Source organism: Schizophyllum commune, assembly GCF_000143185.2.
Source record: "Schizophyllum commune H4-8 unplaced genomic scaffold SCHCOscaffold_7, whole genome shotgun sequence".
Lineage (NCBI taxonomy): Eukaryota > Fungi > Basidiomycota > Agaricomycetes > Agaricales > Schizophyllaceae > Schizophyllum > Schizophyllum commune.
In genome coordinates this window covers 968,080-993,922 of record NW_026089544.1, presented here as the reverse complement: position 1 = coordinate 993,922, position 25,843 = coordinate 968,080, and the positions used below count along the sequence as shown (strand labels likewise).

Here is a 25,843-nt window from a genome sequence, read left to right as displayed (position 1 = left end):
CTGAAGTCGTCAGTTGCACCCCTCATGATTGACTTATTGCTTGTCCAAGAAAATGGCATTTGCCCTGTCAAAAACCTTCAGGGAAAGCCAGCACAAGCTCTGAAATTTTTATAGAGAAGTTCACAGGACCGGGGGAAATTCGAATACGGCGTTGAATACCATGGACGTTGCTGAAGAGGAGCACAGGACCTGCCCAATTACTCATGATCACGAGCGTGTGACATACCGTGTGCGTGACAAGTCGCGTGGCATTGCGCGTTTCCTGAACCTTCGAACTGTCATATGCCCTCTCCCTCATAGGCAGCGGCTGCGTAGACTCGCTAGCCAGTTGTTCGCGCTCGCAGCTGCGGTCCGTGAGCGGTTCGGCTCGGAGGGTTGGAATTTGCAAAGAAGGGGGGATATTTGAAAACGGACCGCGAGCTTGCGAGCGGACTGGGCAACTCCGTAGAGGGGACGCAATCCTGGGGTCCGGACCCCAGGACAACTCTGAAAAGTTGAGAGTGCGTCGCGCGCGCGACGCCTGACTGTTGCGCTCGAATGGTGCTTGCTCAGTCTTGATCAGGAGGGGGGAACCAAGCACAACTTGAGCACATAGTAGGATATACAAAGTAGCGCATAAAGACGATATTCGGGCGGGGGGAACGCGTACTAGAAGGGGAGGACCTGTCCCCGGCTCCTTCGTCCTCCATCAACACGTCGTTCTCCTCGACGCCGTCATCCTCGAAGCCGGTATCCTTGTTCAACATCTCATCATCACCATCTACTAGTCCCCATTCGCCATCGATATCGGGCGCATAAGGATCCTCGTTGTCATTGTCGGCAAAGTCAGCTAAAGCTTCGAGTTCCATCGCCAGCCATGCGTCGTTGTCGTTGTTGTGTAACTCGATGTGGGGCCGGTCCATGACTTCGTCGATGGCCGCAGCGAGGGAGGGCGAGCCAGAAGGAAATGCTGAAGAGTCAGTTAGTACACAACGGACGTGGGCAGTGCATTTTTGCGCACCACGATCTACGATAGCGGGAGCCACTTCCGCGGCGCGAGATGTTGCCTCCAGAGCACTTGAGGAAATACCGACTAACGGCGTGACACGGTAAGCGGCCTGGAGATTGAGAAAAGAGTTGTTGTGATTGGCCAAAGGCGACGTCGCTTCGCCCTTTGTGAGTATGTACAAGCCGACTCCTATTACATCGTCGACCTGGCTCGTGCCATCCACGTCGAAGCGACGGCCCGGAAAAGATTCGTAGACCTTGTTTCGCGCAAGGCTGGCCATCAACTCGTCGATGTCCTTGGTTCGGTCAGGAGTGGCGTGTCGCTTGCCCTGTCGGGAGCCTAGCGTACTATTGACCTCGTTCGATAGGGAGCGCAGAATCTTGACGCACGGGGCGATAGTACCAAGCAAATCCCAGGATGTGTTGCTTCCGTGGGCCTGGAAGTAGGCCTGAATACACGAAGGTCAGGTCTCGCGCGCATGCGAGCGTTGTACGGAAACACATACCTTGATCCAGTAATTCAAGTGCTCCTGCAAGCGGTCCACCTGTGGTATTGACGAGCCAGTTCTGCAGCAGGATATCGCTGAAATTGTCTGTCAGTTACCTCCACGCTGGACCATTGCACGCTCCGTCGAAGCACTTACCGAATCTCCTTGGGCCACACAAGCTTGTAGTTACTGTGTGTTCGAAGGTCATCACCGTTCGCGAGGATGGAGATGCGCCCGCATTGGACTCGCCTCGAGTGCCGAAGCTCACCGGGGACGACCTCAAGGAATACGCAGCCGCTCACGGCGCCAACCGTGGCAGCAGAAGTGGACGCAGTGACGACTTGCCACCGTCACCCTGGAGACAGCTGCCTATCGCCGAGGATGACGAGACAGAAGGCCTGTATCATCTAGTGCAGACGACGGACTGCCAGCGCGAGATTTTGAGGACGATCTTCGAAAACGAGAGACCCGGTAAGTGCTACTCGCAGCCGCGTGAGGTGGCAATGCTCACTGTCCCCAAGACGAGAAGGGTGACGGGCCATGTTGCGACGTGTGCAGTCCGTGGCTTCTGGATCGCGTCCGTCCGGGTCAGCATACGAGCGAAGAGGAGGGTGTCCGTCTGGGTTACGCGAAGGAGGTCTCGCAAGAGTGGTGGAACATGATAGATGACTGGAGGGAGGAGAAGTCGCGGACCGATCCCGTATATGGTGCGATGGGGGCCGGCTGCTTGCTGTTCAAGGACTTCATAGACAAGATCGCGCGCTTGAAGCGCTACACCGGCAAGCTGCGATCGAGAGTTCGTGCAGAAGGTGCTCCAGTCGGAATTGCCTTTCTGGGATGCTTTAGGGCAGGAGCTACTCGAGTACATCCTCTCGTGCGCGTCTCATCTGGACAACTCGACCATCTCGTCTGCCGATAATGCACAAGCACCGGCCAAACGAGCCGCCACGACCCAACGCAAGCCAAAAAAGCGAGAACCCAGCCGCATCCTACGGAAACTGCTTACCCAGTCTCCCACCCTTCCTCCCATCCGCACGATGAGAATGAGGCCTCCACAGCGGGCTCCCCCGCCGCGGTGTCTTCCGTGAGTGGTAGAGCAGTCGCGAACCCGCCTTCTATGAACCGGCGCGGGGTGGACGACGGACGCTCCCCTCTCGCCGCGCTCGAGGAGAACGCATCGTCGAACGCGGCCCGAATCCGCTGCCCAAACATCAGCGAAGCGCTCTGCAGCTCGGGGTGCGATCCAGCCCCGAAAACGCCGCAAGACTGATGCTCAGGCGTCTACCGCGGGAGCTGAAGGGTCATCTAGACAGGTACGTGAGCGCTTCTCTTATGCCACTTCCAATGCTCATCTCGAACAGCCGCACTTGCTGGATCGCGTACTACCGCCATCGTCCGCCTCACTAGCGGGACACGTCGATCCGATCGCTCAAGAATACGATCCCCTGCGTACGCCCCAACGTCCCCCTGCTCAGTCACACGCCTTCGGCGCTCTCAGACCACCACAGCGACCGCATGTTGACCGATCATGCACTCACCCCGCGGCCGACTACTTTGCAAGGCCCGCAACATCAACCTCGACCCCACAGACACCTAATCCATTCTCAGCACAGCGGGGATTCAGCGCAGCGATCCAGATCGGATGCGATGCGTACGCACAAGGCGGTGCCCCTGGGTATCCTTGCACGCCGTCCCCATCGCTGTACCAGCATCCCCCTGCAGCTATTCCCACGCCTACAATTCCCCTCGCCCGTCCCATGGCTTAGCCTCGCGCCCATCATGCCCCGACGAGCTTCCTGCGTACGGCAATGGAATCACGGTCGCCACACATACGACCAATGAGCCTCTCGTAGGCTGGTCACCTCCCTCGTCCATCCCCAACACGCTGCTCCCGGTACATTCCCCGAATCACTACCTCACCTCGGCGTCGTCGGCTGCGACATCGAGCCAGCTACAAACCCCCAACAACGTCGCACAAATCATGCCAAAGCCCAGGAGCGTAATCCAGCTCGGCAGCATGCAACTTGCCAATCACTGTGCGCTTCGCGAGCTGGGTGGGCAGGATTGCTTCGTCGGCAAGGCCTTGTCCCCCGCTATCCTTTGCTGCAGCATCAGCACGAACGAACATATGCAGATCCACAACGTTACCCGCCGCGCGAGCGTCCTTTGCTTGTGCGAGGGCTGAACTGTCCACTACGGTACCGTCCCCAATCCGTGTTTATGGCTTTTGTATATCGCTGCTTTCGTATATCCATCTCATTTCAGTACTATATGAATATACTAACAGTATTCTATCGGATTCATAACGTTCTGCCCCTCGACAAGCTGGCAAATATGGAGTACACGCCCGCTGGGCGCGCGCGAGAGCCTCAACTTTCTAAGTTGTCCTGGGGCCTGGACCCCAGGATTGCATTTGCTATACGAAGTTGCCCAGCCGGCCTACGGCTCCGTGAGGCCACGAGCGGATTTCAAACGTAGGCCGATGAGCTGGTTCACGAGCCTAGCGGCTGCGAAACGACATAATGCCGTCCATATTAAATTATCTTGTCCCGGAGATATCCTGGTCTGGATCTCGTTCCCGTTTTCGTGTACTAGGACAATTCCAGTGCTTGTCTTTGCCGAATCCAGACTCCCAGAACCAGCCGCGTCCTCGTCGAAGGTGGTCGGGACGGCCATGCTCTCCATTGTGCATGCGCACCCCCTTTGTCGCTCTTTCATATGGATCGCATGCCTGACTCGCACTGACAATGTACGTCCATTGTGCCCAGATGCAGTCCCGCCTGGAACGGCGCCTGGTCAGGACTTCGAGTCCCCGACCGGTCTGCGCTGTTCCCGGCTTCATACCTCTTTGCGCGATCACGCAATGGAGACGCGTCCTAGGTCCTCTCATGTCGCCTCATTCCACGAGACGCGTCAACAACGCGTACACAGCGCGTTCGACGCGTCTGTCAATAGGTGTCAATCCGACGCGCCTTAAAAGAACCCGACTTTCCTGCTTTGCTTCACCTCACCTCGCTCTCAAAACGCTCTCCTCCTAAGCTCCAACACTATGGCGCCCGCCTCCTTTGCTCCCAAGGCCACAAAGCTCGTCGACAAGGTCGCACAAGGTCTCACTGACGAGAACGACGGGTGGCGCTTTCGCTACGTCGGCGACGTCGACTGTCCCGAACGTGAGTACAGCCTCTCTAATAGTTACATACGTTCTCATTGCTTTCAGACGAGGAGCCTTTGCTCAAGGACTCTATCTCGCGCTTCGTTCTGTTCCCCATCCAGTACCACGAGGTTCGTGCAACGTCCAGTGCTGCCACTTCTGTCCTGACGCGCTCGCCTCGTAGATCTGGGCAATGTACAAGAAAGAAGAGGCATCCTTCTGGACCGCCGAAGAGATGGACCTCTCCAAGGACCTCCACGACTGGGAGGAGCGCATGAACGACAACGAGCGGCACTTCATCTCCCACGTCCTCGCCTTCTTCGCCGCCTCCGACGGCATCGTCAACGAGAACCTGCTCACGCGCTTCTGCGGCGAGGTCAAGGTCCCCGAGGCGCGCTGCTTCTACGGCTTCCAGATCATGATGGAGAACGTGCACTCGGAGACGTACTCCCTCCTCATCGACACGTACATCCGCGACCCCGCGCAGCGCACCTTCCTCCTCAACGCCGTCGAGACGATCCCGTGCGTGCGCAAGAAGGCGGAGTGGGCGCTGCGCTGGATCGCGGATCGGCGCTCGAGCTTTGCGATTCGGCTGGTCGCGTTCTCGGCGGTGGAGGGGATATTCTTCTCGGGCAGCTTTGCGAGCATCTTCTGGCTGAAGAAGCGGGGGCTGATGCCGGGTTTGACGTTCTCTAACGAGCTCATCACGCGCGACGAGGGCATGCATACCGACTTTGCCTGTCTGCTGCTCACCCACATGCGCCGTCGCCCGCATCCCGAGGTGATTGAGATGATCATCAAGGAGGCGGTAGCGATTGAGAAGGAGTTCCTCACTGGTAAGTGCTGTCGTCGGACGAGCAACGAACTCCAGCGCTAATACCCACCCCCAGACGCCCTCCCCGTCTCCCTCATTGGCATGAACGCCGACCTCATGTGCCAGTACATCGAGTTCGTCGCCGACCGCCTCCTCGTTGCCCTAGGAAACGACAAGGTGTGGAACGCGACGAACCCCTTCGACTTCATGGACATGATCTCGCTGCAGGGCAAGGTGCGTAGACGCGTGAACGCCTGCCACGCCTATCTCAACACTGACTATTCCTCGAGACCAACTTCTTCGAAAAGCGCGTCTCCGACTACAAGATCGCCGCTGTTCGGAACGGCGCCGCCTCCGACGCGACCACCAACAAAGTCTTGTAAGTCATATACCGCTTGCAACGAGATGGCTGCTGAACTCCTTCACCAGCCACGCCGACGAAGACTTCTAAACGCCGCCCGTCGACGAGGAATTCCCAGTCATCCCAACTCACTGTCTCCCAAACTCCCTGTCTCCTTTCTCAGTCATGACCGCTCTAGACTTATGCACATCCCTCCTCACTGTATTCCCTCCCTGGTCGAGACGAACGGACTAACAAACCGAATGTATCAGTAGCTATCGTTCCGACCTATGCATAGACCACTAGATTTGTAGAAGAAATATGCGTGCAGTACTTGCACAACGAATAACACGCGCCCTTAGTTGACCTTTACGTCTTGTGGACTGTGTATCTTCCGCCTTGTGTTCGTGTACTCGGTCAGTCTCGCGACGCATCGTACTCGGTCACTCTCGCGACGCATCATACAGTACCGGGAGAGGCGAGCGGATACGCCAGTGGTACCGCTGCCAAACATTCATTCCACGGTAGGTGACAAAGCACAAAACATCAGGAGCGCCCTCACATGCATGAGGCGGACGCTGCGCGTCGAAGCCACGTAGGTAGGTAACGATGGAGTAGGTAGGAAAGACAGAGACAGGGTAGGTACTACGTAGCGAGCAGCAAGCGGATGAGGGGAGAGCCAAAATGAGGGCGGTTGGGCATCAGGGCGAACGAGCGCCATGGACATCGCACTGAGTGGATGCAAAGACAAGTCTGAAGCGGCAAAAGACATCAGACTCGCACAGAAAGTGGAGCGCAGGAAAAGCAGATGATTGGTAGGTAGCAAGACACGAGAGTTAGGTATAGTAAGTACAACAGAAGTTATTGTGCGTCCTTAAGACGCCCGACGCCAACGACCAAGAAGATGCTAGTTATCCAAGACACCCGATATCCAAGACAGATGGTAGTACATTGAGCATTGTTGCGATTCCTTCCGCAGAACGAGATGATGATAGGTATTAGGTATGTGAGCGAGCAAGACGATGAGCAGGGGACGAACACGATAGCACTGGGATTTGGATAGTTGATGTGATAAGAAAACGGGACGGGGAATAAGTAAGATGGGGGAATGCATGAGTTCAGGACGGGGCAAGAAAGTTCAACTATCTGGACGAAGTGCGTCAGCATGGAATCTGTACGCGAGTGAGAGCAGTAAGCTACCTAAACCCTCTCGGATGAGGCAAGGGTCCGATATCTGAGGGCCTATCTGTCTTTCCAGCTCTAGGCGTACCCGGCCGAAGCCCGGTAGTGATACGAGTATCCATCGTCGACGTGAGGCCTGCGGCGGTCGTCGTACGAGCGAGAGCTCGAGTACTGCGTTTCCTGAGCGTAGCTCGAAGGAGGCGCGTGGAAAGCACCGTACTGGTGCTGGTCGTAGCCGCGGGTGTAGCCATCGTAGCGGCGCTCGTCGTAGGCACCCGCGCGGCGGCCATGGTAAGACGCACGCGACCTGCGATCGTCGTAGGCGCGCGAATAGTGAGCCCGCGCGGAGCGTTGCCGTTGCCGACGAGCGCGATGGCGCCCGTACCCCTCGTCGCCAGAATGCGGAGGTGTGTCGTCGGTGTTTGGGAAATGATGGCTCACGCGGGACGAGGACGACTCTGATGAGGAGTACCCTTGCCGCGTCTCGGGATCGAGCTTGTGCCAATTCCGCTCGACAGTCCGACGCAGGGGATCGCTCAGCTCCTGCTCCAGGAGGGGGGTCCCCGCGATGTTGACCAACCCCAGTGAGTTATTTGGAGGGACGCGCCGGCGGCTTGGCTGCAGCTCGCGGATATCTGGGATCCGGATGCCGTCGTTTTGCGCCGAAGTCGACGGTCCCGCTTGGGGATGCGACTGCATAACACCTGTTCCCCAGTTCGCGTGGGAGTTGGTCGAGGGGCTCCGTGGTACAGCCGGCTGCTGGTACAGTGCATATTCCTGCTGGGCGGGGAGGGGCGGGGCGGCGGATGGGTCGGGGAGGAGCAAAGCCGAGTAGTGACCAAGTCTATCGAGCTCTGTCGCGGGCTCGTACCCACGCTGGAAGTTGGCCTTCCATTCGAGGTAGGCCTGACCGACCGCCTTTCCCTCGGGGTGATGCTTGTAGGCATCGATTATCCCCACAATGCACTCGATCTGATATTCCAGGTCGGAGATGCGCTTGCCCGCAGTCGACAGGTCGACCTTCGTCTGGTGAATATCGCGGTCCAACTCCAATCCGGTCGGGAGGTCGCCTACCTTGGCGCGGTAGAGATCCAGGGCGATACGCTGCTTGTCGACCATCACCTTCTGGTCATCCGCATCCTGGCGGTAGTAGGCAACGTCCTCGGTTAGGCGTTGATTCTTGGCACGCTCCATGGCATTCTGTTCGACGAGGACTGATACGAGGTCTGTTGCTTCCATGTGGAATTCTGCTGAGCGCTGTGATGCAGTATCATGCTGCAGGGATTGAGCGCCCTCTTCCTGATCATTGCTAGGGGGCAGCGCAGGGGAGTACGTTGGTGAGCGTGTCGGAAGGCGAGTCGGCGCGCGTTCGACGTCGTACGGGGCGGAGGCGGCCAGGGACTGCTTCCCGATAGCACTCTGTGATAATGCAACATCGAGAACGCTCAGTGTGCTTCGCAATCGGGCATCCACCGGCCTCGGGTAAACTGGCTCGCAGTCGGCGTACACGACGGTGACCAGCTGATCGGGCAGAGTGGCTTGTGGGGACAGGTGAGATGGTTGGGGGTCTTGTGAAGGGGAGCGAGTTCGTTGTTGTGGCTCAAGAGCAGTGGGACGTTCTGTGCCAGGCGTGTCAGTGGCTGCAGCGCCAGAAAAGGGCACTCCGTACGTTCTTCGTCTTCCTCGTCCTCATCAGAATACTCCCCACCGTACACCTCCTTCCAGGTTGGACTGGGCTTCGGTGGCGTGGCACGCAACCGCGCAGGAGGTCCTGGGGCACGTTCAGAGCTCGGCGCTTAACAGCATCGACGTGGGAACATACTCGGGGGGAGGTTGCCATACAGCTCTTCGTAATCGTCGTCCTCCTCTGCTAGACCTAATCAGCATAGAGGAGATAGCACGTCACTCTGGACATACCAGAGGAGTGAGCTTCGGACACAAGCTTGGGTTTCTTTGATGGGTTCGAGGCGTCGGTGGTGGCGATGGGTGTTGTGTCGTTCATCTCGCGGCAATCAAGCGACCGCTCTCGTCGCTTGCCCAGACCCTTCGCAGAGGGGACAGGGCTGGAGAGCTGGGAGGTCGTGGACATAGCGTGAGGTGATGGGGGGAATCAAGTGGCGAAACTGTGAACGCGACGCGCTTCAGCTTCCGCTAATGAGGTTGACAAACAAGTCAACACATGAATAAGCACGTGCAATCAATCAATTATCCTCAATTGTTCCGCGGTCCGGCGTCTATTGTTCTCTTTTCCTTTCTTCTAAACGGATCTGTTCGCCCTCGTTCCCACTCAGTTGTTAAAAGCACTGGTATCACCAAACCACAAATATCATAAAACGACTAGAGTCCAACAAGAATGTATAGGGAAGTGATGCAAGAGAAACAAGTGCGTCGATGTGAGGATGCACGGCGAGTCGATGTGTAAAGCATGCAAGTAGCAGATGATAGGCGGAGAGACGGCTAGTATACACATTAGCAATGAGCATGCAGGAGACCCGATAAGTATGTATGCGTGTTGCAAATTCATGAAGAGAGGTGAGGAGACCATGAACATGGTGAAGACGACCATGGGCGAGGATAGAGACCATGGCGGAGATGAGGAAGGAGACCATGACACAGGTGAGGCCGTCGTATGCGTGAAGGAGGAATAGGATTGAGAAAGGGAAGCAGAATAAACGAGTGACTTTTCGTGTCGTGACCAGCGATGGTATACCACCGCCGCGAACAGTGTCCCAGGAGGCGTAACTCAGTAGTCACCCTCCACCGGCCACTCGTCGTGGCCAACGATATGCACAGGGCCGCGCAGGCTCTCCTCGAGCCCCAGCTCCATTCGCCGCAGGAGCGCGACGTCTACCGGCAGCGCCGGTTTCCGAACCTCCACTCCTCCTCCCTCGTCCAACCGCCGCCGCAACGAGATTCCGTGCGTCTTCAGGTCGAGCGCCAACTCCAGCTCACGCGCATCCTCGTCCTCATCGTCCACCTCCGAGTCGGTCTCGTAGATCAGGTGGCGCATTGTCGACAGTGGCGCAGGCTCGTACTCGAACTCAAAGTCCTCAGCCGACCACGACGCCTGCGACAGCCGCGAGCTTTGGTACGGCGACGAGTGACCCAGGTCGTGCATTCCTGACCCAACCAGCTGCTTGTTCAGCCATGCGCGCCGCCGGCTCCGTACTTCGATCACCGCCTCCTGTGCGCGTAGCTCGTCCTCCTCCTGCTCCCGCCGGTACTGCGCCTCGATTAGCAGGTGCTGCAGCCGCCGGACCAGCGTCGAGAATGCCTCGTACTCTTCCCGGTCCTGCGGGCCCAGGCGCTGCTGCGCCTCGCCAATGACCGACGCGAACGACGAGCACGATGAGATCGACGAGTAGTACGACTGTCGCCAGGACGGCATCTCGGAGCCCGTCGGCGTACGGATCGAGCACCCATCCGTATCCGTCTCATCATCGTCGTCATCGGATGGCAGGGCGATGGCAGGGCTCGTAGGCGTGGAGGTGGAGGCGAAGGCAGCGGGCACGGGCATGTGAGCGCGGTGGTATGACACGTTGGCTTCAGGCAATCGAATGAGTTCGTCCATGCGCGCGTGGGCCCGACGGATCATGCTCGCCGTCACCCAAGTATAGTAGCCCCCGGGAGGGAATCGAGAGGACAGCTCGGGAAGGACGTAGCGGCGAAAGACGTCGACAAACGTAGATCGCGCCCTACGTCGCAACGCACGCGCCGACATGCCCGACGAGGCCGCATCAAGCTCCTCTAGGGCCTGCTCGGCGGATTTCATAGGAGGAAGAATGGATGGGAAAGACGCCGACGCGGGTAAGGCTAGGTGGTGATACTTCTTCGACCTGACGAAGGGTTAGCAACGATGCGTATCTGGAGAAGCTGTAGCACGTACGAGAACATCGACTTCAGCAGCGACTTATGCTTCTTGTGCCGCACTTGCGCGGGCGTGTCGAGTTGGGTCTGCTCGCGAAGCCGTTCGGCATCGATCTCCTTGATGATCTCAGCGCGACGCTGTTCCCTTTGTGCCTCCTCGGCCGATTGGCTCACGTCGGCAACGACGCGATCCAGCCTCTCCAAGCAGTCCCTCTCCATGAGAGGCCACTCCTCGAGCGCGCCGTCGAGGAAGCGACACGACACCGTCAGCGACGGGATGTCGAGCGACACCTCGTCCAGCAAGCTCGGGATACCCGCTGCCTTGTCTAATGCATGGGTCCCTTGGGGGACTTCGAGTTCGTCCATCAGAAGCGACTTGAGCTGGTTGTCCCATGCCGGCGGGATGCTTTCGACGCCCCGCGTCTCAATGTTCTGAAACGAGAGGGAGAAGAGCACCGTAGGCTGCGGCGCGACGGGGACGAGTTTGAGGAGCATGCTGAAAGACTGGCGCACGGGTGTTCATAAGTCGTTAACCAGAGGGAATCAACAAAGGTCGGAGGCCCGTGAAAGAAGGACCTGTCGGGAGAATGCTCTGGTCAGCCTTTATACGGCCGCAAAGGAAGCTGATACGCGCCTGGAAGTATGTGGCAGCAGAGCCAGCAACGAAGCCTTCAGAAGCAGTCAGCTTATCAGCTGAACAGTGGCGCCTCGACCCGAGTAAGATCAACGGAGTGCAAAACAGAGCCTCGGCCGCAAGGAAGACAAGCTGCAAGCAGGCACTAGTGTCCTGTGGCCCGCCCGGAAAGGGGGAATTCGAGAGGCGCGCATCGCGCGAGCCATTGGGTTTAAGTACAAGGCCAGGGATTTTCCATCTTTTGCGTGACGGTGCGTGACATATGAAAACGTCACAGTTCCCCTCGTTGGGATATTTGCAACTATCTATGGAGCCGTCCGGCCCTTGGTTCAGCGCCACCAAAACGAGGCGCTCTCCGTGCGCTACATGGGCAGAAGAAGTAACATTTGCGAGCGCTGCGTCCTGTCCGCGCGCCAGACTAAGGCTCACAGCATCCTTCTAAGCGATATAGCAACTGTAGCTAATTCGCTGATTGCATGACAAGGAAGTTCGCTAACCTTCTTCTCCCCCCGACAAAGCCCGACATAGGACGCTCAGTGCCTGTGACACCTTGTTCAGTTCATCGGATATACACGCGGGCGCACCTTCTCGGACTGCGACGTGCAGCGAGATGATGACAGCGCAGTGACGATCATCGCCCGGGAACTCCTGGGACCCTGGCAGCACACAAGCCCAGGTATCCGGCACGAAGGAACCAAGGCAGATCCCGGCACAACGCAAACCAACCGAACTTCGAAACGACAGGCGCACTGCTCGACCCCACTAAGCACTGCAGATAAACACCACCTGTCCCCCGAGCTGGGCCAGCTGACTGCGATACGCGCCGCCTCAAGGTGACAGCGCGTGCGGGGTGCGCGAAGTGTCGCCCATCGTCGACGTTCACGCGACTGTAGACGCCGCCGCGGCGATCCGCTCGTCAATCGCACGCCAATGCCCTTCCTCGGAAACAGAGCCCATCCAGAAGCAGCGCACCACAAACCTCCACCAGCCCAACACAAGCCATCGAAGCCAATCGACGGTCATCGGAAGGCCAGGATGGAAACCGGACCCCCACGCCCGTGTGCCGCGGAGGCGGCGGAGGGGCAAATAGTTCAACTCTCAATTCAATCAAGTTCAAGTTGAACTGCGTCACCGCGCCAGATCGCGGCCTCCTGCTTCCATCTGCCCCCGTTCGGCAACAAACAGACGGAGGCAACCTGATGCGCGCCGGTGTTCCTCGCAAACCCTGCGCGTGCGACGGCCCGACGGGATATCCGCGGTCAAGACGCGTTCGAGGGTGTGCCCTGCGCGGTCGATGCGATGCCCAGCATGGTCGATGTGATTTTCCCTGCGCGCTCGACGAGATATCCGCGATTTGCGAGGGCGTCCTGCGTGGTGGAAGCTATCCCCCGGACTGCGCACGTCCATTGCCCGCACCTTCTGAGCTAGGATGCTTGTCGATGTTCCTCCGAGCAGCGGAAGTTTGACGACAGTCATGGTGGTCGTCGAAGCGCCCGTCAGGCGAGGATGAGATGGCGCGACGGGGTCGGCCAAACCAAAGCGCGCCCAGGCTTGGCGTTCAACGAAGTGGCCAGCTTGGGGGAAGTATAGATGCGCCGCTGAATGTGAGCCTGGCCACATTCCTCGGTCTTGATTGCAAAGATACCAGCTCTGGTCTGCTATTTTTTGTCAGACCAGTCGAGCCCTGTAGTTCCTTTAACTCACCTTTACTCTCGATCAAGCCAACAGAACAATTGCGACAGTTTCCATAATCATTGGCGACGGTCTCCTGAGCTCACGAATTGCGACAACCTCCTGAGCTCGTCGCTGCAGCATGCGGCCGCCCGCGGGGGAGCATCGAGTCTATAAAATTGCCGACGATCATCAGCGACGAGCGGGAAGGGCGCGTTGTCCCTTGTCAGAAAATTTGCGGATAACACGGCCGAATGTTTCCTGACGGCGCGAAAGTGTGAGCGCTGGGGCGGAAGGGGGCAGAACTTCTGATTCGAGGGTGGGTCCTGGCGCCTGTGGCCCCAACTGTGGGTCCCATCGCCCCAACTTGGCGCGAGATAGGCTTTGTGATAGAGCTGCGGCGGATATCATCGACGTTGTTGACAGATATTGTCGATGTTGTTGATGTTGTTGAGAGATCTGTTCCGAACCACATGAGATGAGCCTGTCATTGACAATGGGTTTGGGAAGAGCGGAACGGTGTGCTGGAGATGGGCGAAAATGGCGCGATGGAGACAAGCGACGCGGCTCGCTCGAGGCGAGCCGGTGCGCGGGAGACCCACCTGCCTTTTGCGAGGGATACAACAGAAGCCCGATGTGGATTCCATTTGCTAGTACTAAACCTCTGATTTCCCCTCTGCCACACCTAAGCGCCACTGCTCTTAGATGAGTAATCCCGAGCTATCGACACCCCAATGATAGACCCCAACAGCTGTGTTCGTCAGACATCTGGAAGGCTGGGTAGGCTCGGAGGGATATGAGACCGATGTTATAATAAGCAGAAGACCCGCGATAGCACTGGTCTGACTTGCCGATGATAGTAGCGTCGATCTGACCAGTTGGTAGGAGATCCGGTTGAGCAGGGCGCGAAAGACGTCAAGGACAGGTCTACGCGAGAGACGGAGGCGCTAGGTCTGCTACCAACGCTTGACGCGACGCTCCATCTCGAAGTATAGGTCTCATCGACAGACCGGTCTCCCGATGAAGGGAGGAAGGGCTGCCGTAGCCTCCCATGGCAGCCGTTCGTAAGGCTGCCGAGACTGACGCTGAGGGCTCTGGCGGCGAGAGGTAGGTGGTGCGAACGCAGCGACGACGCTATATACGAGCGACGAGGACGCGTTCGTCATCGTTGGCGCCCCTACGTCGCCTCACGTGAGCGCGTGTTGGTCACGACTCGAGCTTCAGGATCGGGCGTGCTCGGTAGATTGTGCTTCGGGCCTCAACAGAAACGCGAGATGCAGGTGCGAACACCTAATGTTAGTCCCATAGATCGTCGCGCATGGCATGATCAGCGTACTAGTCAGACAAATTTTCTCGCACCTGCAATAACGACGCTCTTGGCATTGGAAAGTCTTGCAGATGGTCGCGCGAGGCATGGTGACAGATACCCACTGCCATGTCTTGAGATACATCCGTGAAGCAAATAATACAAAAGGAAGTGCGACGTAGTGCCATTGTATACGTCCAGCGTGAAGGATCAATTCTGGAAATATGTGTCAGCGATGCATTCGAGAATAGGGCTACACGAAGAGGAAGCCGGCAGTGAGAGAGGTGAGAGCTATTCGCGATGGCGGGACGAGCACTGCCCGCGATAGGCACGCGTTAAATGCAGCGATGATGGCAAGGAAAAAAGGCAGCGAACGGCACAGAAGTAGTCCAAACGACACTCGCCGCGGTAGGTGGCGACTCCAGCAACCGAATGCAGCGGCCTTGTCCAACCATTGTCAGCCCACAACTCACCTCTGGTATCCGATAGATCGTGATCTCCTGCTGCTTGAAGTATCTCCGGTTCTCCTCGTCGATGAGGACAAGGTTGAGGTAGTAGCGGGTCGAGAACTTCTTGTTCACGTCCCGGAAGGTCGGCGTAAGGTCGAAGCCGCCGAGGAAAAGGCGTATGGGAATGGTTTCGCCTGGGAGGGGAGGTGAATATGGAGGCGGAGGTGGGGATGTGAGGTCAGAAGAGAGGTGGGAATATGCGTGAGATGGGGAGGAGATTGAGGAATGTGTGGATTGGGGAGGGAGCGGAATATGATAGAACAGATTGAAAAACGCGAGCGGAGAATGAGGTATACGAAAATGACTTCGCAGGGGAGAAGAGTTTGGGGTGACAGGGAGTGCATACCTCGTACGGGCGCGCCATCCATGATCTCGAACTTCGTGATCGTCTCCGATTCGTTGTATTGATTCGGTGGTGAGCCGGTTGTCTGCGCACCCGTCAAAATAAGCACAGAGGAAATAGCGTAGGCGGCTTTACCTCTCGTCTAATGATGCTCAACTCCATGTGCTTGATCTTGATACGGACGAGGAGGAAGTAGATCTTGCCCACGATGACGTCCTTGAGGTGATACCTTGGCAAGTTTAGACCGAGGTCGTGCAGACAGTGAAGCAACACTCACTTGCTCTTGTTGTACTCAAACTCGATGTGCAAACAGTCCTCAATGCCGACCTCCATCTTGATACTGTTGTTGGCCTCTGGCGGCATTCGGAATGAGTGGACCCAGATATCGCGCTCCTGAGTGCGTTTTGGCAGAGCGCTTCAAGCATGGGCTGTATAAGCTGACCTTCGTCAATGTTGAGGATGGTAGACCCATTCGCCGCGTCAAGGTCAGCCGTACGAAGTACCTGTGAACAGTGAGCTACGCGCACGCATACGAACGACACAGCGCGTACCTGAGCTTGACATTGATGCCGATGTAGCTCTCAAACTGCTTCTCAACCGCCTTGAAGTTGAAGTCGAAGGTCTGCGCTTGTCGCATCTCGCCTGGGGCGGCCAGCTCCTGTGATAACGACAGGAACTCATGATGATGTCCGCGGTCATAGAACAGCTCTGCGACGCGCACTCAGTCGCAGTGGTCGGCCTGAGGAAGCGCGCAGCGCACCTATAGTCCCAACAAATTCGACCTTTATGCCGTCATGGGTGATCTTCTTGCCGTCGCGCACGCGTATGCTGACGGTTCCCCCGACGCCTTCGCCATCGTAGTAGACCGGGCAGGACACGACCTTGTCCTTGTCCTTGTCGGACTTCATGTCAACGTGTTTGCGCGCCTCCTCATCGCTGAGCTTGATGTCGATGTCGATGGGAGACGAGAAGAAGTAGGCCGCCATGGTCGCGGGCGGGGGAGGAGGACAAGACGGAATACGAGCACGTGGCGCCCGCGGCGGGGATATCTCCGCAAATGGACATCATTGTTGCTTGTTCTCGTCCGCCACCTGCGAAACCCGGTTTCCCAGCCCTCGCCTTTGTCTGTTCTGCAGCGATACCCTACGCAATAAGTCTGGCAGATCATGGCGTACCGGCAGGCCTTTCCTCTCTTCGCGCTGACCGGCGGGTCGGCTCTCATCTCTCTGGGAACTTGCCTGATTAAGCCCTGCTTGGATGGTCCTAATACCGGATTCCTCTACTCCGCACCACCGGCGACTGAGCCCTCTACTGTCGTCGAATTCTCCCTGAGTACGCCTTTGGCTCAGATCATCCACCAAGGTACGGGGTCAGCTTCCTCTACCTCATTTGATGCCTGAACCTAGGATATAATCAAGACTTCGACCATTCCCTTGTTGCTCATAACCTCCCCCTTTGCCTCGCATCTGAAGGAGACATGTGCCTGAATATTGCATGTAAGCGACTACATATCCATTCGCGTCGCTTGCATCATGCTAACGCTCCTCGAAGTTCCCACCTTTTCAAACTACGTCCGATCCTCTAAGGACCCCCTCAGCACTCCTCTGCGTATGTCAGCCATGTTGCGTCTGCGCGTCACACTCACTCGGTCTCAGCGACCACTCCCATCCATCGAGTCGCTATTGACGACCTTCGATGCTTGCCGAGCGAGGCGCCGCTACCAAACTGTATTTACCCTTCCACCTTAACATGTCTCCTCTCTGATCTAGTGCTTAGACTTCCTTCCGGAACGCTGCACGATCTTGCCGCCTGCCAGTGTTATCATCTCTGTGTCTTCGCCCTCCTCGCCTTCTCTCGCCGTCACCTTCTGCCTGTGTCTCCTCTGCGCTTGGGCCATCCTCTCTTTCCGTTCTCGTATCGCCGCTCTCTGCTCCGAGATCATGCTGGCTTTGGCTTTTAGGGGCTATCTCATGTTCACTCTCGGAGACGATGTCATCGACGACTGGACTGGCACGAAGGGCCCTCGCGTCGTGTCCAATCACAGCAAGGCATCGGTCAGAGGGTCCTCCTCTCTATTGCTGTCCTCGTCAATGGTACCCGATTCCGATGTCAACGGCCATCGTCCTTCGTCGCTGGTTCACCATTTGGCCGGCCCTTTCTCTGCTTCGTCAGAGGACGTACCTGGTATCGTATCTCGAAACGCTGTGGCAGAAGATTTCGACGCAACTCCCAAAGGTCGCTTCTCTGTAATACATCCTCCGCGCTACGCAACTCAACGGGCCACCGACGGCGATTGCCGCTATCAAGCGTACAAGCGAGTCTACATCGGCGCTGAACGCGACGTTGGGCAAGACAGACGCGACGGCCTCATTGACGGCTCAGCGCACGTTCCGTACAGGACCACAACATTCGGGCCGCACGAGAAGGACGATGGCCCATCGCTCAATGAGAGTCGTATCGCCAGAGTGTCCCGCCCTCCGCTTATGTTACTCGCGAACAAACTCCCGGCAGGTCTCGGAGCGGAGGAGACGGACCCCTCATTGAACATTTCCTCGGTCATGCCGAGCCGGAGGTCTTCCCTCTCCGTCTCCTTCAGCGACGAGCTGAAGTATCGCATCCTGAGTCCCTTGGTCGAAAACGATGGGGATCGCTTTGCGTCAAACAGCCTTTCGTCGCCGTTCTTGGTATCGATCGCGGCGCAGGAGGAGAAACTACCACCCTTGCCTCGACAACGCTCGACGGATCTACGCACTGGGCAGAAATTCCGGGACGCGAGGCGATCTACGGCAGCCCTGGACGCAAGTCGCTCCGCGGCTTTCCGGTACGCCAGGTACTCGACAACTGCCCCGGACACGGGTCGCTTAACGTCTGTCCGTGACGGCGACCGCTCCATGTCGCATCGCCGATCGCTTGACACTGACGACTGGGAACGCTCGTCAACGTCTTCTCGCGCCAGCAAGCTTTCCTCTCGCATCAGCAGCCAATCCTTGTCGCGGTCCTTCGGCCGTCTTTCGCTAGACTCAGAAGGTTGGGAGCGGTCCTCGGTCTCGTCTCGCACCAGCGCTAGTTCTGCTTCCTCTATGCTCTTGCAATCCTCGGGTTCGTCTGCGGTCTCGCGTCAATCTCGTCCGCGCAGGGTTTCTTCGACTTCGACCGGTGGTAGCCCTCGTTCCTCGGCCGGCGGCAGCCCTCGTTCTTATTCGAGCTCTCGATACTCTTCCTCTTCGCGCACGTCAAGTCGAGCCTCTTCGCCCTCTGCGTCCGATACTGAGAGCCTGCGTTCACTCAACGACGAAAGCCTGTTGCCCTATGCCAACGAGAGTCTGCTGTCCGATCACGACGATGACCTGCCTTTCGCCTCGCCTTCGACGCCGACACCGGCGCGCAGCAGGGGTTCGACGAAGCGTTGGCAGCGCCCGGAGGTGGGGTGGCCAAGGGAGGATCCGAAGGGTACGTTTGCCAGTCGAGAGCGTCAAAGCGAGCGTAACTGACCTTGACTGCAGACGAGGATATGGAGCCGATGACCGCTGACGGGCAGTTCAACATGGCGTGGTGGCATAAGCGGAAGGAGGTGGAGAATAGGCCGTCGACGCCGTCTGTGATCTCGGTGGTGGGATGAGGTGCATGCCGACTCGAGTTTTTGCAGCGCGAAGGTTGCCGTTCTCTAAGAGCTTTGCGATTCGTACCATGTTTTCCATCCTTTTGTATCTGTTTGTATCGTCAATGTAATCTACAAACTCGTCGAACCGATCAGTAATATATCGTAGTTGCGTATTCTGCCTGCGTGAACCACTACAATTTCCAAAACTTCCGCCCCGTCGCTTCATCATCCTACTTGTCCTCCTCCACTTCCTGCACGTGTCCTTCCACCGGGTGCTTGTCGTCGTCCTCCCTGCTGCTCTCAATGGATTCAGCTTCATGTCGTCCCCATATCGCTCGCCGCCTCGCTTCGCGCGCGTCAAGCCACTGCACGCCGGCGCCAACGACAGTAGTGAGGACGGCCATGACGATGAGGGTGACCATGCCCTTGCGGAACTTAGGCGCGTCGGTAGCGGGGTCTGGGGGGTAGTCAGCATGGGACACGACACGGTGAGGGTCGAGAGGTAGGGTAGTGTTAGGATCGCGGCGTCTGGACTGCGCGTATGATGAGACAGCAGTCTACTCACAGAACACCAACCCCCACCACGCGGCCAGGACGTTGCTGCCAACATTCATGCTGGCGAGCGTGACTGCGCGCAGCTGCTCGTCGTGCGCGCACGCAGCGTTGCACCACGCGAAGTTGGTGGCCTGTCCGGCGTAGCTGGAGAGGGTGTCAATATTGGGATCGTCGTATGATGATTTCCCGCTCACCCCGCCCCACTGATACAGTACGCCGCAAACACGAGTCCCCTCGGTACTCCGTCGTATACCGCGAGTACGATGCCCGAAAATAACGCGCAGAGCGACATGAAGTAGTTGACGGGCCAGCGCGTCGAGCGGCGGTAAGGGGCTGTGGCGGGGTCGGTGCTACCAGTAGGCGCATTGTCGGCGCGCTCGCTCAGCCAATCCGTATACCACGCCGCCAAGAGCGTCGTAGCAATCGCGACGGCGACGAGCCCGAGGGCGTAGTAGTTGATGCGGGCGACGGGGTAGCCTTCCGCCTTCAGCCAGAGCGCGAACACGCCGACGAACCCCAGCGCCTCGAGCATAGAGCTCACTGCGAAGAGGAGGGTGAAGGCGTACCTGCGGAGGTTATATCTTAGCTGAAGCCGGTTGTGGGACGAGGCTGGATATCCACGCACCACTGCCAACTCCTCAAGCACCTTCCTATTAGATCCCAGCCCATCCGCGTCTTTGGTCGGGGTGGCAAGCGCGCAACAGCCAGCTCGCGCTCGGCCTCGGTGAGATACCAGACTGGGAGTGCATCATCAGTATATGATTGGCCACTCAACTCAAGTGCACTTACCACCCACCTTCCCGGGCACCCCCGGGAAGCATACGAACCCGTACACTGCAATAGCCACCGCTAGAATACCATCTATGATAAACAGCCAGCGCCAGCCCGCGAGGCCCTTCGCTCCATCCATGTTGCTATGGATCGCACCCTGCATGATGCCGGAGAAGAGGGAACCCATCTGCGCGGAGGCGGCGAAGATGGCGGAGCGCTTGCCGAGCTCTGAGGGGGCGTACCAGCAGCCCAGGATGTAACTTGAGGAAGGGGAAAGGGTAAGACAAAGGTTGAAAGTTTTAGAGAAACGAATGAAACGCACTGCGTGCCACTGAATGTTGAACTCTCCGCAAGGGCGGTGAGGAATCGGATGGCGTAGAGCTGGTGAACTGTTGTAACTGAGGGCGCGGCGTAAGCAAGGCCACATATGATGAATCAAAGGCCGTTCAGCATCGTTCAAGAGGAATGACCCTTGACGCGCGAAAGGACTCTGATACGCACCCTTTGATACACATGCCGACAGTACGCCCCATATACAGCTCATGAGTGGCAGCCAGACTCGCGCGCTGGACGTCGATCATTAAATAACATCCGACGTACGGACACGCCTGAACATACGGGAAGTACTGCAGGGCCAGGTTATTCGGGATAAGCCCGACGATATAGCCGACGGTAAAGACGGTCAGGACGACGTTGTACTGGTCGCCTTCGCTGTCGAGCCGGTAAGTTGTATGGTACAAAGATCGTGATGCATGACGCACAAGTGGAGGTCCTCGCGCATGCCGGAGACGTAGGCATTCTGGAAGTTAGTGCGGTTGAGGTAGTTTGACCAATAGTCTGAGCGAGGGATGCGTTAGTAAGGCGTCGCTAAACAATATCGTCCGGGAGCCTTGCAGATGGAGGGAAAGGAGCATCTAGTCAATGACGGAGGCGTTGTATGAATTGCACGGAGAAGCCTTGGCGGGGGATGCGAAGGTCAGAAGCGCCACGAGAAGCGGGCGTAGGGTGATGAGATGCATGAGGTGATCGCAGGACTTGGATAGGCGCCCGTCGCAAGATCACGTACTCAGACAAGTGAACGATAGCACAAACCTACGAGGGCGCCGTCTGTCAGCTCCTGGTACACCTCGCGGACAGGACAAACCAACGCACCAGTCGATCTTCCTCAGCAACCTCCGCTCTTCCTTCGTTTCCGGCCGCTTCCCCCACACAATCTCGCGTGCCCGAATAAGTGCGCTCTTCACGGTCATGACGGACGTATGTTACGAAGAGAACGCAGGAGCTGAAGGGGAACCGGCGCGAGTCAGCTGGCGTCCCAATGCCTCAGCTGCCTCAAAATCGTCCGATCGCGCAGGTGTGGTGGCGACGGACAAGGTGCACGCACGAGTATATATCATGGCATGGTACCCCACTGCGAATCAGTCGATGGAGTGCCCCCGATAAGGTCGCTCGCGCTAGTCCTGACTGACAGTCGCAGCCTTCCCAGGAGCGCAGGTGGTTGATAAGCGCCGCGCACTCCGTAAAGAAGGGTGATTATCTGCGTACACGCTTCGCCGACGCGCGAACGACGGCGAACGATACGCGTACGTGAACAGATATGGCAGATAGGATTGTGGGCGGTTATAGTTGATGTCCTTGGCGAGGAGAAGGACGGCGAGCTGTCATCCTGCGATATGGCGAGTTGATGCGAATGCGCCCCTAACCTGGGTTCCCTCCTACCCTCACCCTCCCCTCGCCCTTGTTGCTACCCCTTGCACCCATCCGCGATACCCGCACAATCTCTGGATACCCCATACACCCACCGAATTACGCGCGGAATATTTCGATGAGCTCGCTCGCAGCTATGGGCAGCGAAGCCTCGTCCATCTTCCTCACTCGCGCCCTCGCGCCTGATTATACGCCGCACGCCTTTCTGCGTATCGCATTCTCGTCAACAGAATGGAACGCCTTGTTCAGAACACTCAACACGCAGCCTCGTCGTAAGGAGCTGCGCCAGCCCGCCATCTTATTGCTGCGAACGTTCTTGGCGGACCGGTTTGAGAGGACCGTGAAGGCGCGACGCGCAAAGCGAGCTGCTAAAGGCGAGGCCGAAGGCGATGATGCTGTGGAAGACGATACTGCCGTTGCAGACGAAGCGCTATTCGAGGTGCGTATATCCTGCTCATCGATGCAGTATACTGCGCTGACACATGTTCCGGTAGGATTGGATGACAGCCATGCTCTCCCCTCTGATGCTTGCCAACATGTTTGCCTGCTCCGCTATCCTGCCTCCCGACCTTTTGGCCAAGGCAGGAGAGCTGGGCGTAGACTTTCCTCTCCCACATCAAATCGCCGCGGACGTCTTCCTCTGCTTCCTTCACGAGATCAATACGAAGTCCCCCGAATCGCTTCACCTATTCCTCGACACGCTCTACGCGCCGCTTCTGGAGACCGTGTTGGAGGACCGCACACACTCACGCCTGAAGGCCAGAGAGATGCGCAACGAACCGCTGACTGCTCGACGCGCCCTGGCCAGTCGTCGATCCAGCGCTCCTTCCTCCGGTCTCGCCAGGCCCGCGGATTTCAACCTTGCGAAGGCTCCGTGCTTCGATAGCTCTGGGTTGCTTGTGCTGGACCGGGACTTCGCCTGTTCATCTCGTACTCCTGCCTCTGCTTCGCCCGCTACCACGCCCACCGTTTCGTCTTCCGCTCTCGTCCATCTCGAGTCCTCGACCTCCGCTCTCTGCGCCTCCCGCGGCCAATGGAACTCCTTGATCCACGCCCTCTGCAGCACGAGGAACCGAGTTATGGCCTCACCTATGGGCTGGACGCACAATGAAGACGACAGTGACCACTCGGACGGTTCAGACTCGGACTCTGGATCGGATGCAGATAGCTGGACAGACTTAGCCGCGAACTCCTTATTCTTCGTCGACGATGGCCGTTCCGATTTTCCCCAGTTTCGCGATGGCTGCCTCAATGACGTTGGGGACGGCATAGTTGAACTCTACGGCAACATTTGCACTGGTCTTTCCGATCCTCACAACCCTCTTGTGCGCAAGGTTCTGCGCGCGCTAGGCTTGGCGAACTCGGTTGCGTGCGACGACTTGTTGCGGCAAACGGACCTGGACTTCAAGGTGCCGGTAAAGCTACTCACCGAGGACCAGACGCCATCGAGGATCGCCAAGAAGAATGCTGTCGCTGGCGACTCGAGCGCTCACAACGAAACCGCCCCTCGCACTATCAATACTCGGATTCATACATCGGCGCCTGCCAATCGTGGACCCAGCTTTGTTCGCTCGTTGCCCCCTACTTTGGCCCGGATCCCGACTACGACCCCTGCCTCTACTAGCACTACGTCCTATGCTACGCCCTCTTCGTTCCTTGCTGCATCTGCCCGTTCATCTGCCACGTCAACTCGGTCTTCTGCGACGCCTTGTCGGTCGTCTTCAACGTCGTCTCGGTCATCTGCTACGTCTGCCCTGTCTTCTGCTTCATCGTGGATGCCTGTCACGCCTACTCCCGTCTCCGATCCTACCACGTCGAGGTCTTCCTTTGGCTCCACTACCCCGAAGCCACTGGCTAGTACCATTTCGAGGATCCCACCCGGCGCTACGCCGACGCCAATCGCACTTGTGGGGGCTTCGTCCGCTCTCGGAGGGACACCCTCCACGCCCTCCGATCTTGCAAGGCCACGAACACCTTCCTCGTCGACGCATGGAGCCTCGACGCCCGCTGCTTTCGACTCGGCATCCTTCGCGTCGACCTCGACTCCTGCCGCAAGGGCCCTCAGACCCACCGCCTCGACGTCGACAAACTTCCCGTCAGCTTCGATCTCAGCGTCCTCTGCCAACCTCTCAATGTCTGATCTATCCCAAGCCGACCTACTCAAGCTAGGGCGGCAAGCGCTTCGCCCTGTTCGCTGGGATGACACGGGCAACCTTTCGGACGTGAACACATCCGACTTCGGCAAGCGGAAGCGGACGGTCAGCTGTGGGGAACAGTCGATCTACGTCGGAGAACGTGCGTCGAGCGTCAAGGAACAGACAGCTCTCCTCGAGCAACGAGCGGCTAGCTTCGGGGGACAAACGCTCGGCGCCAGGTCTCGAGCGTCTGGCCTGAGCATGTCAGCCTCTTACGCGAAGGAGAGGACGCCAAGGATGGGCAGGCCGTCGCTATACGCGAGCCAGCGCATGCCTTCCACCAGCGGACGGGTTCGCACTCTCAGCGCGAGAGCGGCTTCAGAGGACGACCGGGTCGCTCTTTTCAGGAAGAGTATAACCATACTCGACGTGCCAGCGCCGACGCCGACCGAGCGAACACCTACGTGCACCAAGCGAGCGCCCGACGTCGCCGAGGACACGCAGGACGCGAAGCTCGTCAGGACGGCCACCGGGATCATTCAGCGGATCACGAAGGGGTCTGCCTCTGGGTCCGAGTTCGACGACGCGGGCCGCCAGGCTCAGGGCGAGCCTCACAGCCTGGGCAAGCGCAAGAGGCAGAGCACCGAGCTGGAGCAGACGCACGTCAAGCAAGGTCCTGGCCTGCCCCCTCACGTCGTTCCCTTCGCCCTCTTCGCCGAGTCTTGGAACGCCCTCGACGAAGTGCCTGCGGATCCAGCAAAGACGAAGCGTTGGCTGTCGTCGGCGAAGATGCAGTTCTACGGTTATATGTGCGGCCTGCTGGCGAGGTGCCGGGTCGTTGACGAGGAGTTTGTGAAGGTGAGTCGTCCCTGAACTTCTAAACCATACCCTCGCTCACTCGCTGGTGCACAGGCCTGGCTCGACACCGTCACTTCGCCCGCTCACCTCGCTCTCATGTTCGCCCACTCCGCCATCATGCGACCCGACCTTGCAGCCAAGGCCCGCAAGCTGGGCGTCCGGTTGTCTGAGACGGCTCAGGCGGAGGCGTTCTTGCTGATCCTCTATATGTTATCGAAGCAACGGGGGGTTGAGTGTGACCTCGCCTCACGGCCGACGGGGCTGACACTAGCGTCCTGCACTTTCCGCGAATTCATGGATACGTTGTACAAGCCTCTGCTACGCCGCGCGTCCAGGGCCTACCAGTTTGTGCAGCGACCAGGCTTCGACAACGCCGTCTCGGAGGTGTCGGCGAAGGGCGAGCGAGCTGAACCAGGGATGGAGAAGCAAGGTGGGTGTTTTCGTCTGGCGGTTAATCGAAGGCGCTAAACATGTTCACTCCTTCCTCAGTTCGCATGCTTCTACACGCTCTGTCGAGCCGTCCGGACCGGGTTTTGAGCGTCGGCGACGCAAGCTCAAATACGCGGCGCGTTGTATGGGTGGTCGACGAGGCCACCGCAGAGGTCACTGAGGGCGCCAAGTGCAGGTCGCCGATCTCTCTGTAGGTGCGCGGCGGTGCTGACGGTGGGCACGATCATAGGATGTCGTGCCCGGCGACTCGCAATGTCTGCATCGGCCTCCTTGCATCGATGGCGCGTCCGTAATTCGACTTCTCGACATAATTCCCTTCGCCTGGATGTGGTTACCTTTTGTTCTCGGCCTCTTTCTTTCGGACTCGTTTTGTCTGCGTGGCTACGCTTCTCTCGTCTCGAGCTGTATCCTACTTCTGCGCTTAGTATCTGGCAATCAAACTATATGCGTTCAGGCGGGAATCTCGGTCGGTCC

General features: G+C 58.0%; 10 protein-coding genes across 10 annotated transcripts; 4 read left to right on the top strand and 6 right to left on the bottom strand.

Annotated features, from left to right (window-relative positions):
• Window positions 1-536: 536 nt before the first annotated feature.
• Window positions 537-1,531, bottom strand: SCHCODRAFT_02314939 (uncharacterized protein). Its single transcript, XM_050342350.1, has 2 exons — window positions 1,494-1,531; window positions 537-1,436 (listed from the first exon to the last, which is right to left on the bottom strand). Exon 2 carries the CDS (start codon window positions 1,266-1,268, stop codon window positions 549-551), a length of 720 nt encoding a protein of 239 aa, XP_050199586.1. The 5' UTR covers window positions 1,269-1,436; window positions 1,494-1,531; the 3' UTR covers window positions 537-548.
• A 1,586-nt stretch (window positions 1,532-3,117) lies between these two features.
• SCHCODRAFT_01096922 (uncharacterized protein) lies at window positions 3,118-3,660 on the top strand (the record flags this gene model as incomplete). Its single annotated transcript, XM_003030953.2, has 1 exon — window positions 3,118-3,660. The coding sequence occupies one exon, from the start codon at window positions 3,118-3,120 to the stop codon at window positions 3,658-3,660; it is 543 nt and encodes a 180-aa protein (XP_003030999.1).
• Window positions 3,661-4,106: 446 nt separating this feature from the next.
• On the top strand, window positions 4,107-6,151 carry SCHCODRAFT_02580814 (uncharacterized protein). Its single transcript, XM_003030954.2, has 6 exons — window positions 4,107-4,645; window positions 4,693-4,757; window positions 4,811-5,462; window positions 5,517-5,674; window positions 5,731-5,819; window positions 5,870-6,151. Exons 1-6 carry the CDS (start codon window positions 4,525-4,527, stop codon window positions 5,889-5,891), a joined length of 1,107 nt encoding a protein of 368 aa, XP_003031000.2. The 5' UTR covers window positions 4,107-4,524; the 3' UTR covers window positions 5,892-6,151.
• A 689-nt stretch (window positions 6,152-6,840) lies between these two features.
• SCHCODRAFT_02628638 (uncharacterized protein) lies at window positions 6,841-9,068 on the bottom strand. The gene is made up of 4 exons (XM_003031366.2): window positions 8,880-9,068; window positions 8,785-8,832; window positions 8,632-8,733; window positions 6,841-8,581 (listed from the first exon to the last, which is right to left on the bottom strand). The coding sequence occupies exons 1-4, from the start codon at window positions 9,049-9,051 to the stop codon at window positions 7,041-7,043; spliced, it is 1,863 nt and encodes a 620-aa protein (XP_003031412.2). The 5' UTR covers window positions 9,052-9,068; the 3' UTR covers window positions 6,841-7,040.
• A 165-nt stretch (window positions 9,069-9,233) lies between these two features.
• On the bottom strand, window positions 9,234-11,674 carry SCHCODRAFT_02628634 (uncharacterized protein). The gene is made up of 3 exons (XM_003031367.2): window positions 11,464-11,674; window positions 10,849-11,405; window positions 9,234-10,798 (listed from the first exon to the last, which is right to left on the bottom strand). The coding sequence occupies exons 2-3, from the start codon at window positions 11,322-11,324 to the stop codon at window positions 9,706-9,708; spliced, it is 1,569 nt and encodes a 522-aa protein (XP_003031413.1). The 5' UTR covers window positions 11,325-11,405; window positions 11,464-11,674; the 3' UTR covers window positions 9,234-9,705.
• A 593-nt stretch (window positions 11,675-12,267) lies between these two features.
• On the bottom strand, window positions 12,268-13,221 carry SCHCODRAFT_02314845 (uncharacterized protein). The gene has a single exon (XM_050342349.1). The coding sequence runs from the start codon at window positions 13,081-13,083 to the stop codon at window positions 12,592-12,594; it is 492 nt and encodes a 163-aa protein (XP_050199585.1). The 5' UTR covers window positions 13,084-13,221; the 3' UTR covers window positions 12,268-12,591.
• A 1,297-nt stretch (window positions 13,222-14,518) lies between these two features.
• On the bottom strand, window positions 14,519-16,311 carry SCHCODRAFT_02628626 (vacuolar protein sorting-associated protein 26). The gene is made up of 8 exons (XM_003031368.2): window positions 16,053-16,311; window positions 15,844-16,000; window positions 15,735-15,795; window positions 15,570-15,685; window positions 15,428-15,521; window positions 15,296-15,377; window positions 14,914-15,083; window positions 14,519-14,656 (listed from the first exon to the last, which is right to left on the bottom strand). Exons 1-8 carry the CDS (start codon window positions 16,276-16,278, stop codon window positions 14,651-14,653), a joined length of 912 nt encoding a protein of 303 aa, XP_003031414.1. The 5' UTR covers window positions 16,279-16,311; the 3' UTR covers window positions 14,519-14,650.
• A 147-nt stretch (window positions 16,312-16,458) lies between these two features.
• Window positions 16,459-19,405, top strand: SCHCODRAFT_02735158 (uncharacterized protein; the record flags this gene model as incomplete). The annotated part of the gene is made up of 5 exons (XM_050347148.1): window positions 16,459-16,654; window positions 16,844-16,900; window positions 16,948-17,019; window positions 17,069-18,742; window positions 18,796-19,405. The coding sequence occupies 5 exons, from the start codon at window positions 16,459-16,461 to the stop codon at window positions 18,909-18,911; spliced, it is 2,115 nt and encodes a 704-aa protein (XP_050199584.1). The 3' UTR covers window positions 18,912-19,405.
• SCHCODRAFT_02628625 (MFS general substrate transporter) lies at window positions 18,983-21,837 on the bottom strand. Its single transcript, XM_003031369.2, has 11 exons — window positions 21,372-21,837; window positions 21,286-21,311; window positions 20,981-21,056; window positions 20,838-20,930; window positions 20,721-20,785; window positions 20,542-20,617; window positions 20,238-20,479; window positions 20,074-20,185; window positions 19,643-20,014; window positions 19,459-19,592; window positions 18,983-19,350 (listed from the first exon to the last, which is right to left on the bottom strand). Exons 1-11 carry the CDS (start codon window positions 21,467-21,469, stop codon window positions 19,124-19,126), a joined length of 1,521 nt encoding a protein of 506 aa, XP_003031415.1. The 5' UTR covers window positions 21,470-21,837; the 3' UTR covers window positions 18,983-19,123.
• Window positions 21,838-21,959: 122 nt separating this feature from the next.
• Window positions 21,960-25,828, top strand: SCHCODRAFT_02749336 (uncharacterized protein). Its single transcript, XM_003030955.2, has 4 exons — window positions 21,960-22,365; window positions 22,421-24,919; window positions 24,974-25,349; window positions 25,409-25,828. Exons 1-4 carry the CDS (start codon window positions 22,045-22,047, stop codon window positions 25,561-25,563), a joined length of 3,351 nt encoding a protein of 1,116 aa, XP_003031001.2. The 5' UTR covers window positions 21,960-22,044; the 3' UTR covers window positions 25,564-25,828.
• Window positions 25,829-25,843: the final 15 nt, after the last annotated feature.

Coding starts and splice junctions, on each gene's coding strand:
- SCHCODRAFT_02314939 (XM_050342350.1), bottom strand. CDS start 1,268: ATGGCCAGCCTTGCGCGAAACAAGGTCTACGAATCTTTTCCGGGCCGT.
- SCHCODRAFT_02580814 (XM_003030954.2), top strand. CDS start 4,525: ATGGCGCCCGCCTCCTTTGCTCCCAAGGCCACAAAGCTCGTCGACAAG. Junction 4,646..4,692: donor CGACGTCGACTGTCCCGAAC/GTGAGTACAGCC, acceptor CATTGCTTTCAG/ACGAGGAGCCTTTGCTCAAG. Junction 5,463..5,516: donor TGAGAAGGAGTTCCTCACTG/GTAAGTGCTGTC, acceptor ACCCACCCCCAG/ACGCCCTCCCCGTCTCCCTC.
- SCHCODRAFT_02628638 (XM_003031366.2), bottom strand. CDS start 9,051: ATGTCCACGACCTCCCAGCTCTCCAGCCCTGTCCCCTCTGCGAAGGGT. Junction 8,833..8,879: donor GTCCGAAGCTCACTCCTCTG/GTATGTCCAGAG, acceptor GATTAGGTCTAG/CAGAGGAGGACGACGATTAC. Junction 8,734..8,784: donor GTATGGCAACCTCCCCCCGA/GTATGTTCCCAC, acceptor AACGTGCCCCAG/GACCTCCTGCGCGGTTGCGT.
- SCHCODRAFT_02628634 (XM_003031367.2), bottom strand. CDS start 11,324: ATGCTCCTCAAACTCGTCCCCGTCGCGCCGCAGCCTACGGTGCTCTTC. Junction 10,799..10,848: donor CTGCTGAAGTCGATGTTCTC/GTACGTGCTACA, acceptor ACCCTTCGTCAG/GTCGAAGAAGTATCACCACC.
- SCHCODRAFT_02314845 (XM_050342349.1), bottom strand. CDS start 13,083: ATGTGGCCAGGCTCACATTCAGCGGCGCATCTATACTTCCCCCAAGCT.
- SCHCODRAFT_02628626 (XM_003031368.2), bottom strand. CDS start 16,278: ATGGCGGCCTACTTCTTCTCGTCTCCCATCGACATCGACATCAAGCTC. Junction 15,796..15,843: donor GGCATCAATGTCAAGCTCAG/GTACGCGCTGTG, acceptor CACTGTTCACAG/GTACTTCGTACGGCTGACCT. Junction 15,378..15,427: donor TGAGCATCATTAGACGAGAG/GTAAAGCCGCCT, acceptor ACGGGTGCGCAG/ACAACCGGCTCACCACCGAA.
- SCHCODRAFT_02628625 (XM_003031369.2), bottom strand. CDS start 21,469: ATGACCGTGAAGAGCGCACTTATTCGGGCACGCGAGATTGTGTGGGGG. Junction 20,618..20,720: donor GTCGGCATGTGTATCAAAGG/GTGCGTATCAGA, acceptor CCGCGCCCTCAG/TTACAACAGTTCACCAGCTC. Junction 20,015..20,073: donor TGCTTGAGGAGTTGGCAGTG/GTGCGTGGATAT, acceptor TAACCTCCGCAG/GTACGCCTTCACCCTCCTCT.
- SCHCODRAFT_02749336 (XM_003030955.2), top strand. CDS start 22,045: ATGAGCTCGCTCGCAGCTATGGGCAGCGAAGCCTCGTCCATCTTCCTC. Junction 22,366..22,420: donor CAGACGAAGCGCTATTCGAG/GTGCGTATATCC, acceptor ATGTTCCGGTAG/GATTGGATGACAGCCATGCT. Junction 25,350..25,408: donor ACCAGGGATGGAGAAGCAAG/GTGGGTGTTTTC, acceptor CTCCTTCCTCAG/TTCGCATGCTTCTACACGCT.